Source organism: Xenopus laevis, chromosome 4S, assembly GCF_017654675.1.
Source record: "Xenopus laevis strain J_2021 chromosome 4S, Xenopus_laevis_v10.1, whole genome shotgun sequence".
Classification (NCBI taxonomy): Eukaryota; Metazoa; Chordata; class Amphibia; order Anura; family Pipidae; genus Xenopus; species Xenopus laevis.
Genome location: NC_054378.1, coordinates 101,492,002 through 101,505,851, shown reverse-complemented (window position 1 = coordinate 101,505,851; position 13,850 = coordinate 101,492,002). Strand labels below are relative to the sequence as shown.

Sequence of the window (13,850 nt, the reverse complement as noted above, 5' to 3'; positions counted from 1 at the left end):
GAGGAAGGAAAGAGGCGGGGCCAAAGTGTCAGCAGTGAGTGCCTAGTGCGTGCCGGTCCTATTCAGGCTTTACAGTTATGGTTTCAGCCGCAGGCGACGTAGGATGAATTGGGGAGCGGACTAGATTGTCAGCGCTATAGCGTTTGTGACTGTGAAACGCCCACACTGGCCGGAGGCCTAGCACCTGATTTCCCAGCGGAAGCCAAGTGCATGAGAAGCCCCGCCCAGCTGCCCTCCTACACTTCAGCTCCACAGGTGACCTGCGCAATCGCCAACCTAACTGCTGCTTTCAATTGGGGGAAGAGGGGCATTGGGGTTGTCTGAGTCAGGGCCAGGGCTGGATTTATATAATGGCCGCCCCTAGACCCACTGCCGTTCGTCGCCCCTGTCCTCTCCCCTTTATTCGTATAAACGTTCATCATCTGGAGGACCAGTGTCGGACTGAGACAACAGCAGCCCACTCTTAGACCAGGGGGCCACTCTCAGTACTATTATTCTTCCTCTAATTACTCAACCTCTATTCTCCTAGTCTGTTTTATTTACATACTATAATCTATTATTCCATCTATTTATCCTCTTTGTTCTCATAGAAATAGGGAATGGCCATGAAATAGTCCAAAAGTTTAGCAGTTCAAATGGTTAGAGGACGACAAGGTGCTCCAGAATTTATTGTAAGGTTACTCGCCAAACAGTGAAAGTGGTCCGGGTGCACCAGCCCCAGACCCCCAGCTTCGGGGAGCGGTACAGCAGAAGATAAAGAAGCAGGGCTGACCGGCACTCAAACGGATCCACAAGACCAAAGATGCTCAGTTAAAAGATAAATTTATTGGTAGAAAAATTAAAAATAAAGCTTTATCTCCATCCACCCTACGCGTTCACACCCTTCAGGGTGCTTAGTCATGCACCCTGAAGTGTGTGAAACGCGTAGGGTGGATGGAGATGAAGCTTTATTTTTAATCATTTTACTGAGCATCTTTGGTCTTGTGGATCCGTTTGAGTGCCGGTCAGCCCTGCTTCTTTATCTTCAAAAGTTTAGCAGCACAAGGGCCCACTAACACCTGGGCCCACCAGAGTTTTCCTGGTATCCCTGTGGGCCAGTCCAACACTGATCTGGACTGGAGCAATGGGGATTGGTGCACAGGAAATTTAAAACATTATGTATCTCCAGCACATCCTCAGTGTTTTTGAACTAATGTGGGTGTGGTTCGACTGCATGCCGCCCCCTAAAGTCCTGCCGCCCTAGGCCCAGGCCTAGGTGGTCTTTCCACAAATCCCAGTCTGGTTAGGGCATGTTTTGGCAGTGTACATGACTGTGGTTCAGGGTTGGTGGGTTTCCAACCAACCTGGGCTACTATTTTAAAGCCCAGGCGGGTTTTGAAAGTCAAATTAGCCAAGGTATGGATTCGGGCTACTTTTTGGGCCTTTGGCTGGTTTGTAATTTAGAAACCAGCCGAAGTTGTTTCTTGCCCTAATGTGCCAAGCCTGCATCTCCCAATGCATGCTGGGTAGTTTTTTTGTTTAAAGGAGAATTCAACCTGTGGGCAAAAAACCCATACCCCCCTCCCTCCCTCCTCCCCCCAGGCTAACTACCCCCCCACCCCCGGAGAAATGCTGCATACTTACCCCTCGTCACAGATTCTTCCAGTGAAGTTCCACGCATCCATCTTCCGTGTCCTTGTTAAGCTGACAATTTCCGTGTAATTCCTCGCATGCGCAGTTGTCGCAAACTGCTCCAACTGCGCATGCGCAGAAATACCGATCCCTCAGTCAGCTTACAGAGAATGCTAAGATGGATGCGTGGAACTTCACTGTAAAAATCTGCGACGAGGGGTAAGTATGGAGTATAGGGCATTTCTCCGGGGGTAGTTAGCCTGGGGGGAGGAGGGTCTACATGGGGTGGGGGGCAGGGCCGCCATCAGGGGGGGACAGGGGGGACAAGCGTACCGGGCCCGGGCATGAAGGGGGGCCCGCAGCGCTGCATTTTTTTGAAGATCCGGGCCCCCCTTACGAGCGCCCGAGCCGTACGTCTTGCCTCTTCAGTGCCGAATGCGGAAGTGCCGAAAAGCCGAAGCCGATGCGACGAAAAGACCCGAAGTCACGGAAAAAGCCGAAGTCACGAAGCGCCGAAAAGACCCGAAGTCACGAAAACAGCCGAAGCCGAAGTCCTGAAGCAGCGCAAAGACCCGAAGTCACGAAAACAGCCGAAGCCGAAGTCCTGAAGCGGTGAAAAGACCCGAAGTCACGAAAGGAGGCGAAGTACTGAAGCCATGAGTTCAATTCTACTGAACACCAGTTTGTGTTTTTTTTTTTTTTTTAATCCCCTGGCCACCAATGTATTATTTTAATATTCTATAGGCCCCTGCCACCAATCTTTTTTTTAAAACTTTTGTTTTTGGGGCCCCAATTTTTTTTTTAACTCGTAAGGGGCCCCTTGCCACCATTGTTTTTTTTTGGGGGTTTTTTTTAAAAAAAAAATTAATTTTCTTTTTGGTGGCCCCAAATTTTTTTAACTTGTAAGGGGGCCCCTGCCACCATTTTTTTTTTTTCAAAAAAATTTTTTTTTCAAAAAATTTTTTTTTTGGGGCCCCAATTTGTTTTTAACTTATAAGGGGGCCCCTGCCGCCAATGTTTTTTTTTTTTTTCAAAAAAAAATTAATTTTTTTTCAAATTTTTTTTGGGGCCCCAATTTGTTTTTAACTTATAAGGGGGCCCCTGCCGCCAATGTTTTTTTTTTTTTTCAAAAAAAAATTAATTTTTTTTCAAATTTTTTTTTGGGGCCCCAATTTGTTTTTAACTTAGAAGGGGGCCCCTGCCACCAATGTTTGTTTATTTTTTAGTTTTTTTTACATTTTTTTTTGTTGGGGCCCCAAGTTTTTTTTAACAGGGGGCCCCTGCCACCAATGTTTTTAAAAAAAAAAATTTTTTAATTTTTTTTTTTTTGGGGCCCCAATTTTTTTTATAAGGGGGCCCTGACCATCAATAGCTTTTTACAACTTGTGTGGGGGGGGGTTACTTTTTTAGCGCTGATGTCTGTGTGGTCTTTTAACTGCGATGTGGGCGGGATATGGGGCGGAGCTTGGTCGTCAGTGTGGGCGGGGCCCAGGGGGCCCCAAAAATTTTGTTGTACGGGGCCCCGTGATTTCTAATGGCGGCCCTGGTGGGGGGTACCGGGTTTTTTGCCCACAGGTTGAATTCTCCTTTAAGGCTATACTACCCAGCATGCAATGGGACTGACTTGTGTAGAAGACAGGCATTACCAGATTTGGGTTCTGTCTCCCGTCCCTCTTTCCGGTGACTTTCCTCAATTTCAGACAATTTTGGGGCAAAAATCAGCTGGCCACCAAAATGTGTAGAGGTTGACCTGTTTTACCAATATTTATTGAAATTGTATATGTATTAGGGTCTCACCTATACCTCCTGGGCCCCCCCCCTGTAGTTATGTCCCTGGTGACGGGCGAATCTGTCCCATTCTGCTTCATGGGAACATTTGTTAAACAGTGAAAAATTAAAAAAGGCGTATTTTCACAAAATTTCATTAATTTCTTTAGAATTTTTGGTAGGGATGCACCGAATCCAGGATTTGGCCTTTTTCAGCAGGATTCGGGCATATCCTTCTGCCCGGCCGAACCAAATCCAAATACTAATTTGCATATGCAAATTAGGGGTGGGGACGGAAATCACACTACTTTTTATCACAAGACAAGGAAGTAAAATATGTTTCCCCCTTCCCACCCCTAATTTGCATATGCAAATAAGAATTTGGTTCGGTATTCGGCCAAATCTTTCCCGAAGGATTCGGGGGTTCGGCTGAATCCAAAATAGTGGATTCGGTGCATCCCTAATTTCTGGGCTACTTTTGAAGTGCCTCTTGGCTAGTTTTTGCCTGGTTTTGTAGCTGACTTTGGCTGGTTTTCAAAATTAGACGTGGCAACCCTTCTGCACTTCATATTCAGAAGAGGGCATGAACGCAGCCATGTTGTTGGGTTGGTTAATGGACACTGCACACTGACTAATTCCTTTGTTTATTTTCTTGGCATTTGGCTGTTGTGAGGATATGGCAGGGTTTGATTTTGCGCAATGCAGGGGATTAGGAGGGTCTAGAGAGTGTTGCTTGTGCTAATGCTTTATTCTATGGGAAAGGTGCTGTCTATTTGAGTGACAAACCTCTGCCCACAAACAGGCACTTTGGTGTTTGAGTGGATGGCTGCCTCTCACTGCCACATCTGAGCTTTCCCTTAGATGCCAATGAAAGGAAGTGACAGGTGTAGTCAGGGAATTACAACCCTTATCCATCAATGATCCCTATACACAGGCATGAGGGCAGAGGAATATTCTGCATGGAAAGGGCTGCTGTACAGTAAAGGGCATTGTTTCTCCACACCAACTTCCTCTCATTCAGAAATAGTTGACAAATTAAGTAATTGCTGTAACATTTAGTGCGCAATCTTCTTTGTTCTTGGTGATGGTGACGGCTTCGGGTCTTCCTCTTCGGGGACATCCTGCATTAACTGAAGGGGGAGCCTGCTAATCCTTAAAATGCAGCACAGTCGGTTACCTGGGTTACCAAGAAATACCCATGATATATTTTTTGATATGATCATCATCCCCCAATGGATGCTACAAAGCCTTCAAGAATAATCGGGGTTCAGAAACTTCCTTTAAGTTGCTCAAAAATGTTGCTCAAAGTAGAATGGAGATGCAGAATTTAATGTACAGTTTAATGTACAGTATAGGATCTGTTATCCAGAAACCCATTATCCCTAAAGCTCTGAATTACAGAAAGGCCATCTCCCATAGACTCCATTATATAGTGAGTAAAGTACACCCTTTTGTAAATTATAAGGATATTATAAGTTACCAAGGAGTTTCATGGCCATATAAAAACATGAGGCCGAAGGCCTTTTATACAGGTCATGGAATTCCGAGGTTACTTCTAATATCCTCATATTTTCCAACAAGGGGTACTTTATTTATTATAATACAAAATTTGATGTACAAAATGGATATGAATGCGGCCCAGCTTGAAGAAGAGAGAAAAGGAAGAGAAGGGAAAAGAAGAAAGAAATTAAGAAATACATGTATGGAAATACAGAGAAAACGAGAGTGAAATAACACTTTGTGCTCTCTAAGTCCAGAAACATTAACCACTCTAGTCTGTCGTCTTGTTAGGAACAAGCTTACTATGCCAGGTTTTAACAATGTGGTGACCTATGTAGTAGGGAGGATGGGGAACGCTGCCCATTGCCCAGTTAGTTATAATAATATAATAATAAGTCTGTTTAATATCCAGGTGTCCCATACTCCAGTGTATAGCTCGATCTGGTATCCAACTCCAAAATATTGTAGTTCTTTTCTGTGTATTTTGTTTAATTTTACAAATCAAAAGTGTTTGTGTATTTCATTTGTGGCCCCAGACAATTTTTTTTTCCAATGTGGCCCAGAGAAGCCAAAAGGTTGGACACCCCTGCTGTAAACTGTTCTAAATGGATACATTTAGTTGATACATTTCTTATCTTTGTCCCTGCCCAGCAGAATCTCTGGGTTTCATTACAGGCAGCTGTTCGAATTGATAAAATAGTTGCTAATACTCCAGAGATACTGCTGAGAAATGTATCAACTAAATGTTGCAAAATTGTAACTGTTTAGAGTGCACCTGAATTACTGAGCTGTCAGACTCAAACAGGAACATTCAACTATAAACTTAAATTTTGGAAAAACAGTAAAAAATAAATAATGGAAGGTAATTGAAAAAAGTCTTTATTTCTGGGGAGCAATCTAAAAACAACTGAATTGAAAAAAGTGTTTTTGAAGGTGAACAACCCCTTTAAAGGATAAGGGAGTCACTTTATTTATTAGTAATGACTCTCAGCAGCCCTCAAAATGGCACACCCCTCTCCCAACATTGAATCTGATGTCCTTTCTAAGAAGGTAAAACCTACAGTGGAAATCAGTCACTTCCTTTTCTAGTGTGAAGCTCTGCCCCTATAGTATACTGAGCCTAGATCTATACAGTATACTGAGTCTAGACCTATCTACTGCAATAGACACCTTTGACTAACTTCCTATTGGAAGGGGAAGGAAAGCTCAATATGCTAAATTGGGGGAGGACTTCACACTAGTTAAGGAAGTTGCTTATGTTCACTGCAGGTTTGTGCTTAAATCTTAAATTAGATTAAATTTGTGCTTAACATTGATACTAGGGCGTAACCACAGAGGAAGCAGACCCTGCAGCTGCAGGGGGCCCTCGAGGTATAGGGGCCCACAAGGCCCTATTTAGTGAGCAATTTCAACATATATTGGTAAAAAGGTCAACCTCTGGATATTTGGAGGGCCCTAAAATTAATTTGCTGTGGGGCCCAGTAAAATGTAGTTACGCCAATGATTGCCACTCTTCCTAGCTCTCAACTTTGATCTAGCACTTAAAAGGGTAGTTCTACTTTAAATTAACTTTTAGTATGATGCTAACTGTGATATTCTGAGACCATTTGCAGTAGGTCTTCATTTATTGTGTTTTTTTAATGAATTCACTTTTTGTTTAGCAGCTCTCCACTGTACTGTACTCTATTCACCATATATGTGACAATAAATGACCATGACAGCAGACAGATATGACACCTTTATTTTTTTATACAAGTCTTTCTATTCCTAAATGTCTTTTGCACATTTTTGCCCCATTTAACTTAAAATGGGCTAAATGGCAAATGTGTTTCACCATTTTGACACCAAAACAAATCCGAATGCTTAAAATCACGTGACTTTTCATAATACAATCAAGGAAGTAAAAATGTTTTTGTCCATGGTTCTCTTCAACCATTCCTGACCCTGATTTGCATATGCAGATTAGGATTCTGTTCGGTATTACTCCGAATCCCAAAATAATGGATTTGGTGAATCCCTATTATTTTTGTTAGAAATATTCAACATGAAGGTACAGTGGCCCTTCACCTGGACAGAGAATAGGTAATATAAAATGATCAGGAAAAAGCAAACGATTAATTAAAATTACATTATTTGTCTCCATACATAGGGCTGTCTAGTATGGACCTCTTTGGACGAATCTTCAACACTGTGAGTGCAGTTACCAACCTTTTCTCAAACCCATACAAGGTACGTGAAGTACCACTGTCAGAATATGGGAGTAGCTCCTGCCTTCAAGAAGATGGAAGAATGCTATTGTACAGAAACAGAACTGCTAAGTCATTGGACTGTGTACTTGTGAACCCAAGTTCTCCACAGAATGCCTACCGGTATGTGTTCCTCACCCAGTATGCGAACAGAAAATGTAATTCGTGCAGCAGTAACCTCAGTACTAAGGAGGTCCATGGATAAGAGAGTTGCATTAGATATATTGGTGACAGTCATTGGGTTACAAGGAACCAACAATGTATTTACATATCATAGTTTTGGATTGCAAATGGCCCAAACAAAATATAGAACGGGATAATTAAACTTCTCTTAGGGCTCATTTACAAACATGTGTGTAAGGTGCAAATACACACATAGGAGCCCATTTATCAAAGGTCGTATTTATGTGAATTTTTTGTTTACTTTAATAAATTCGAATATACTCACAATTTGGCTGGGAGGTTATTGAAGAAAACATTTGAACATCTAATATTCGATCGAATAGTCCCGAGCCGAAAATTCAAATCGTATCCGAATCATATGAATTGAGTTTTCCTCCAATAGAAAACTTGAATGTCACGAAGGTCATTAACATCTCCAAGTGGCTCGATAGACCTCTGCCATTGACTTCTACATGAACTCGGCAGGTTTTAGGTGGCGAATATTCGAATTTCACTGTTTCCATGGTTGAAGTGTAATAAATCTCACGTTCAAATTTACATTTGAATAAGGGGATTACAATTCCAATGTGGGAATTTTGGCACTGGGAATTATTAGAGAATTAAAATGTACTATTCGACCATTAATAAATCTGCCCCATACAGTAAATTGCTGCGTATTTTAATCACAATCAAATGTCTTTCTAGTAATACCCATGTAATAATCAACCAAAATTGAGTGGCACTGTTTTTTCTGTCTGTGTGTACACATGTGTTAGTGCCAGAAAGTGTGTTGTGTGTGAAGATGCAACAACCTTAAGGCAAGTGTGAATTCCAGTGCTCCCTTGTGTCCAGAAGACTTGTACATGCATTTACCAATAGGTTCTATTGTTAATACTAACTTGAGCATGATTTTGTGCTTTGTAAATGTGCCATATTATGTACATTACAGTAAAGTATTTATGAAAAGGAAATAAAAATAGCATAGAGACAAAACAAAGAAGTGTCAATACTTAGTTCCAAGAAAATTATATGATAAATTAGCATATCATATTCCCAGATATTAAATGTAAAATGTATGTTAACTTGCTAGTTGTATGGTGCACCTGATGGAGTCATGCAGAGTTGTTCCCATTGTTTAGCATATGAAAATGACAGGGAATGGTGTTTGGGCCATTATAGTACTCCTTTACCTTACAATACATCACTAAATCACAAAGAAACATTCAATTATTGAGATCTTTAAGGCAGCATGCGGGCACAGTGGTTAGCATTGTTACTTTGCAGCACTGAGCTTGTAGCTCTCATTCCAACCAGGACACTGTCTTCAAGGAGTTTATATGTTCTCCATGTGTCAAAATGAGTTTACACCCAAACTCCAAAAACATACAGGCATTTTTATTGGCTCCTGATAATATGAATCCTAGTGTGTATTCTCCACTGGAACTGACGCAAAAGATGTAGAATCTTTGTGAAAGTGCCGTGGAATGTGTTGGTACTATATAAATAAAGGATAATAATGTTTATAACACGTGAGGAGGATACATAGTTTTGATTAGATTGCAGCTAACAGCCTAACCCTTTTTAGTCTCTTCCAGTTGGAGTCTGAACCTGAGGCTCTTTGCCGCTTTCAGGAATATGCAGTGAAGCTGCGGCCATTCTATGAGAGTTCTAGAAAGGGACTTTGTTTGGAAACTCTCCAGCAGCTGACAGACTGCATACGGAGCCACCCAAATTGGTCATTAGCACATGTGGCAGTGGAGATTGGTTTGCGGGAGAGTTTTAAGCACAATGGAATTCTGAGGTCAGTATTCGATTACTTTGTGCAGCTATAAGCTATGGACATGCTTCCCGCCTTTGTGATAAGCAAACATTATCATTTGCAGCTATGTGGAAGGCACAGTTTCCAGAATGGGTACATGTAATTGCAGTGGTATATATAATTTCACCCCTTTATCTAAATTGTATTATATTATTTATTTATTTTGCTCTTGTATTTAATAGATTAATCATTTTTGGACTGTGATTTTTTTAGCATAATATAGTGCAGATGTTTATAGATCAGGGTTGGACTGGCTCACTGGGAAGCCAGGAAGAATTCAGACAGGCCCCCTCAACTAGTCCCACCTGCCTCGGCACCACTGAAATGGGGGACCATTGCCGAAGTGATCAGCAGTAGGATCGGCAGGTTGAAGCTGAGATTAGTGACTTGCACAAGACTGAAAATACAGTGAGTGCAGCAAGGGAGCCCTTTACCTAAAGGGGTATTTACCAGCTCTGATAATTTGTTTAGTATTTTGGAAAAACACAATATGAACATTATGAGGTGTTGCAGTATATACACATTTTTATACATAAATCTCTGTACTTAATATAACTCTGTACTTAATAAAATATCAGTCAGCTACAGCAACATGCTATTATCATTGTATAGGCTATTTAGGTATTTTTTGTAAAACTTTCTAGATCTCTGATTATGTTTACATTTACACGTTTGCCTTATTTTTCAAATCAAGGAGTTTAAACAGTACAGAGTGTGATGGAGGGAGCACCCCTTTGCATTTGGCCTGCAAAAAGGGGGACATTAACTGTCTTCAGGAGCTGGTAGAGGAGTGTCAGGCTCGGCTAGATATTGCTGACCAAAATGGAGAGACTGTTTACCATCATGCAGCACAACAAAACAATCCTCGTGTCATAGAGGTGAGAGCAAACTTTTTGTGTATTCATGAAACATACTGACATTATATACCTGCATCTGCTTAATACCATGTCATCTATACAGCAGCTGAGGGGGTTGAAATATGTGCAGTTGTGTCCCAGAAGGAAAAGAGTAAATTAAACCTTGGCCTTCAACCTATAATTTTACTCTTTTATCAACGCCAAACTGATCAGCCCTCAGGTAAACCTGTGGCTCCAACAGGTTCCAGGCTGATTTTTCCACTATTACAGTCGTGCTATGTTATTCCCTAATAATTCTTTTTTACATAGTGTGTGCCTCTCTGTCATTCTTGCAGTATAACTCCATGTATTGTATACCCTAGTGTACTTCATCTCAACGACAAGCTCCTCCCTGTTATCTGTGCTCTTTCTTGACAATTTTTGTGTTCCCCATCTACAGAACTCATAATATTTTAAAGGCAAGGAAGGGCTATTTCATTCGGACGTCCCAAAATGTTAGACACCCCCCAGTAAAATAAATGGCTAAATCCTGGGCTGATGCTACATATGCCTGTAGCACCATCATTTTATGTCACTTTTCCAGGTATCCTTAGCACAGACTGACATCCTCATATTTGTAGTTGTGAAAAATATTTTTTGTTTACTATACGGCACTCGCCCAAGCCAAAGCAGCATTGCCTGGAAGGTAAGGTTTTTGGCACCCCCAGTAAACTCGCCTTTACTTATCCTTTAAAGGAGTACTCAAAAACTGGATTTCGACGCAACGTTTCAATATATTTTATCATTACACACATTTCAGTGGTTTTAAAGTTACTTCTAAATGTAGTGTCTGCTTAACCCTTTTTGCTTCCTGAATCTGGCTCTTAAAAATGATTTAAAAAAGATAGAAAATCTGCATGTATGAAGTTCGGCCGAATCCTGCTGAAAAAGGCTGAATCCCGAACCGAATCCTGGATTTGGTGCATCCCTAAATAAAACAGTATTGTTTTTTATCCCACCTACAATATAATTAAGTTCCAATATATATAGATAGGCTGCAGCTCACCATTAGAAGTACTTGTATGCTGGTTGATAAAGGCCTAGCCTGAAACATGTAGTGTTCTTCACGTTCCCAATAAATGATTTGCAGTCTAAGTCTACTGCTGTGGATTTGTCCTGCACTTTGACTTTTCTTCTATGATATAATTAATCCTCATTGGAGGCAAAACCAGCATGGCATGGAGATCCAAATTACAGAAAGATCCCTTATCCAGAAAACCCCAGGTCCTGAGCATTCTGGATAACAGGTCCCATACCTGTAATGCTTTTATTATCAACCACTGAAATGTGTAATAAATGTACAGTATATTGGAAAGATGCTTAGAATTGCAATTTTTTCTCAGTATGTAAAAGTGATTGGAAGGAGGGCACCTGTTTGCATGCTTAATTGCAATCTGCTTTATATAGATATTTTTATAAGAGTACTTTTAATTCTGCTAGATCCTGTGCTCTGTGCCATCTGTGGGTGTAAACCACAAAAGCAACAACAACGAGACCCCTTTGCATGTGGCCTGTCGTTTGGGGAAAACCGAGTTGGTACTGGCTTTGCTTCGTTGTCATGCTCGCTGTGACATCATTGGGAAGGATGGATACCCCATTCACACAGCAATGAAATACTCACAGAAAGAGTAAGTGTGGGAATCCCAACCTGGGTTGGACTGTTCTTCTGCCCTGAAACAAGAAATTCATTAAGTTTAATTTTAACTCTCATCAATGTCAATCAAGTTATTGGGAAAGTGAAAGAATCACAAAAAACTCAACCAGTTGCACTCATTTATCAATCAAAATGTATTAATTTAACTCTTTCACTTGTATTGATGACTAAAATGAGCCACAATCAGTCTGCAATTTGTGACCACATACATTAATCTCTACTGACACCTGAAATTAAACTCTTTTTTTACATATATCATAATATTGCCTTTGAAAGCAAAGTATAACTTTGCCTTAAAGTATTTGCACAATGCTTTTACATTACCTGTCTGATGCCCCATGTTCCTGTATGAGGGGGCTGCCATATTTGTGCAGCAGGAGTCCGTTAGCATTAGAAACTTTAACTGACAGGCTGAGATGGGACAGTCAGGTTGGCAAAACAGTCAGGTTTAGAAACTTCAACTAACAATTAAATACAAAAACAAATTTCTCAGCAAAAAATAATTAACATGACCTATATGTAACTTTTAATGTAGGTTCATATTTTAAAAAGTAGTTTTTTAGTGTCAGTATCACTTTAAGTGGGCAGGCCTAAGCAGGCCCGGACTGGCATTCTGTGGGTTCTGGCAAATAGAGAGGTGCCATAGAAAGTCAGTATTTAGTGGACTGGTGGGTGCAGTTTGGGCCTCTGTGTGGGCTGATTGGGCCTCTGTGTACCTGAAATGCCAGTGCCTATTTTAATTCTCAGTACGGACCTGGGCCTAAGCATCTATAGATTTTGGAATATGGATAGGAGATCCATCCAGTTGGGTCTGTAGTGCAGGCCCTTGGAGTCCTCCTGACAAGCAGCACTGTAACACACTGATGACTCCTCACCCAATGAGATTTACAAAACTGCCCAATAGACTTTGGGCTGATTCTTCCCATGTATGGGCCAATAAACTGTCAGCTGGCTCTAGAGGCGCCAAGTTCACAGCTTTTGGATGTCTCATGTAAGCCATCTTAATATAACATTGTAATAAACACGCAGGGCTTTGCCCGCATGCATCGAGCTCGGAGTGACAGTTTTTCTTTTATTACGCTGACTACAATTGGGGTTGCCGATCCCTTCTGACTGTGCACCGGGCCAACTTATGCTGGAGAGGCCAGGGTGTGCTGGTGGGTTCTGGAAATTAGCCATCTTAAAGGAACAGTTCAGTGTGAAAATAAAAACTGGGTAAATAGATAGGCTGTGCAAAATAAAAAATGTTTCTAATATAGTTAGTTAGCCAAAAGTGTAATATATAAAGGCTGGAGTGACTGGATGTGTAATAAAACAGCCAGAATCCAACTTCCTGCTTTTCAGCTCTATAACTCTGAGTTAGTCAGCGACTTGAAGGGGGGCCACATGGTACATTTCTGTTCAGTGAGTTTGCAATTGATCCTCAGCATTCAGCTCAGATTCAAAAGCAACAGAAATGACCCATGTGGCCCCCCCCTCAAGTCTCTGATTGGTTACTACCTGGTAGCCGGGGCAACCAGTCAGTGTAAACCAAGAGAGTTGAAAAGCAGGAAGTAGTGATCTGACTGACTTGTTATACATGAAATCACTCCAGCCTTTATACATTACATTTTTGGCTAACTAACTATATTAGAAACATTTTTTATATTGCACAGCCTATCTATTTACCCAGTTTTTATTTTTACACTGAACAATTCCTTTAATATTGCATAAAAAAAGTAGCTTTATATTTCATGTCCATGCACTGGTTCTGGACTTACCCTGGAATATGCTCTGTCTACTATTTCATTACTATTTCACTTTATGGGGCAAATTCACAAAGCGCCTAACGCTAGCGTCAATTCGCTAACGTTGGGCATTTTCGTTACTTCGTAAATTCAGTAACGGACGCTGGCGTACTTCGCTAGTGTAACTTCGCACCCTTACGCCTGGCAAATTTGCGCAACGGACGTAACTACGCAAATTCACTCACGCGCGCATTGTTCTGAACGCTACCTTTTACTCTAGACTTCCTTCGCCACTTCAGACCAGGCGAAGCGCAATAGAGTATATAGGGATTGCTTCAAAAAAAGTAAAACATTTTTCCAAGTCCCAAAAAACGCTGGCGTTTTTTCTATATTATGGGTGATAGGCTAAAAAAGATCGAACATTTTTTTGGGGCTCCCCTCCTTCCCCCCTACATTTTCTAACTCATG

General features: G+C 41.2%; 1 protein-coding gene across 3 annotated transcripts in view; it reads left to right on the top strand.

The window, feature by feature from the left end:
• Nucleotides 1-27: 27 nt before the first annotated feature.
• Nucleotides 28-13,850, top strand: part of pla2g6.S (phospholipase A2 group VI S homeolog) — a 29,505-nt gene continuing 15,682 nt past the window's right edge. Inside the window, exons 1-5 of one of the 3 annotated variants that reach the window (XM_018259631.2) lie at nucleotides 28-255; nucleotides 7,028-7,247; nucleotides 8,872-9,087; nucleotides 9,800-9,983; nucleotides 11,442-11,629. In XM_018259631.2, the coding sequence (XP_018115120.1) occupies nucleotides 7,039-7,247; nucleotides 8,872-9,087; nucleotides 9,800-9,983; nucleotides 11,442-11,629 (797 nt within the window). In that variant the 5' untranslated portion in view covers nucleotides 28-255; nucleotides 7,028-7,038. 3 annotated transcript variants of the gene reach the window in all.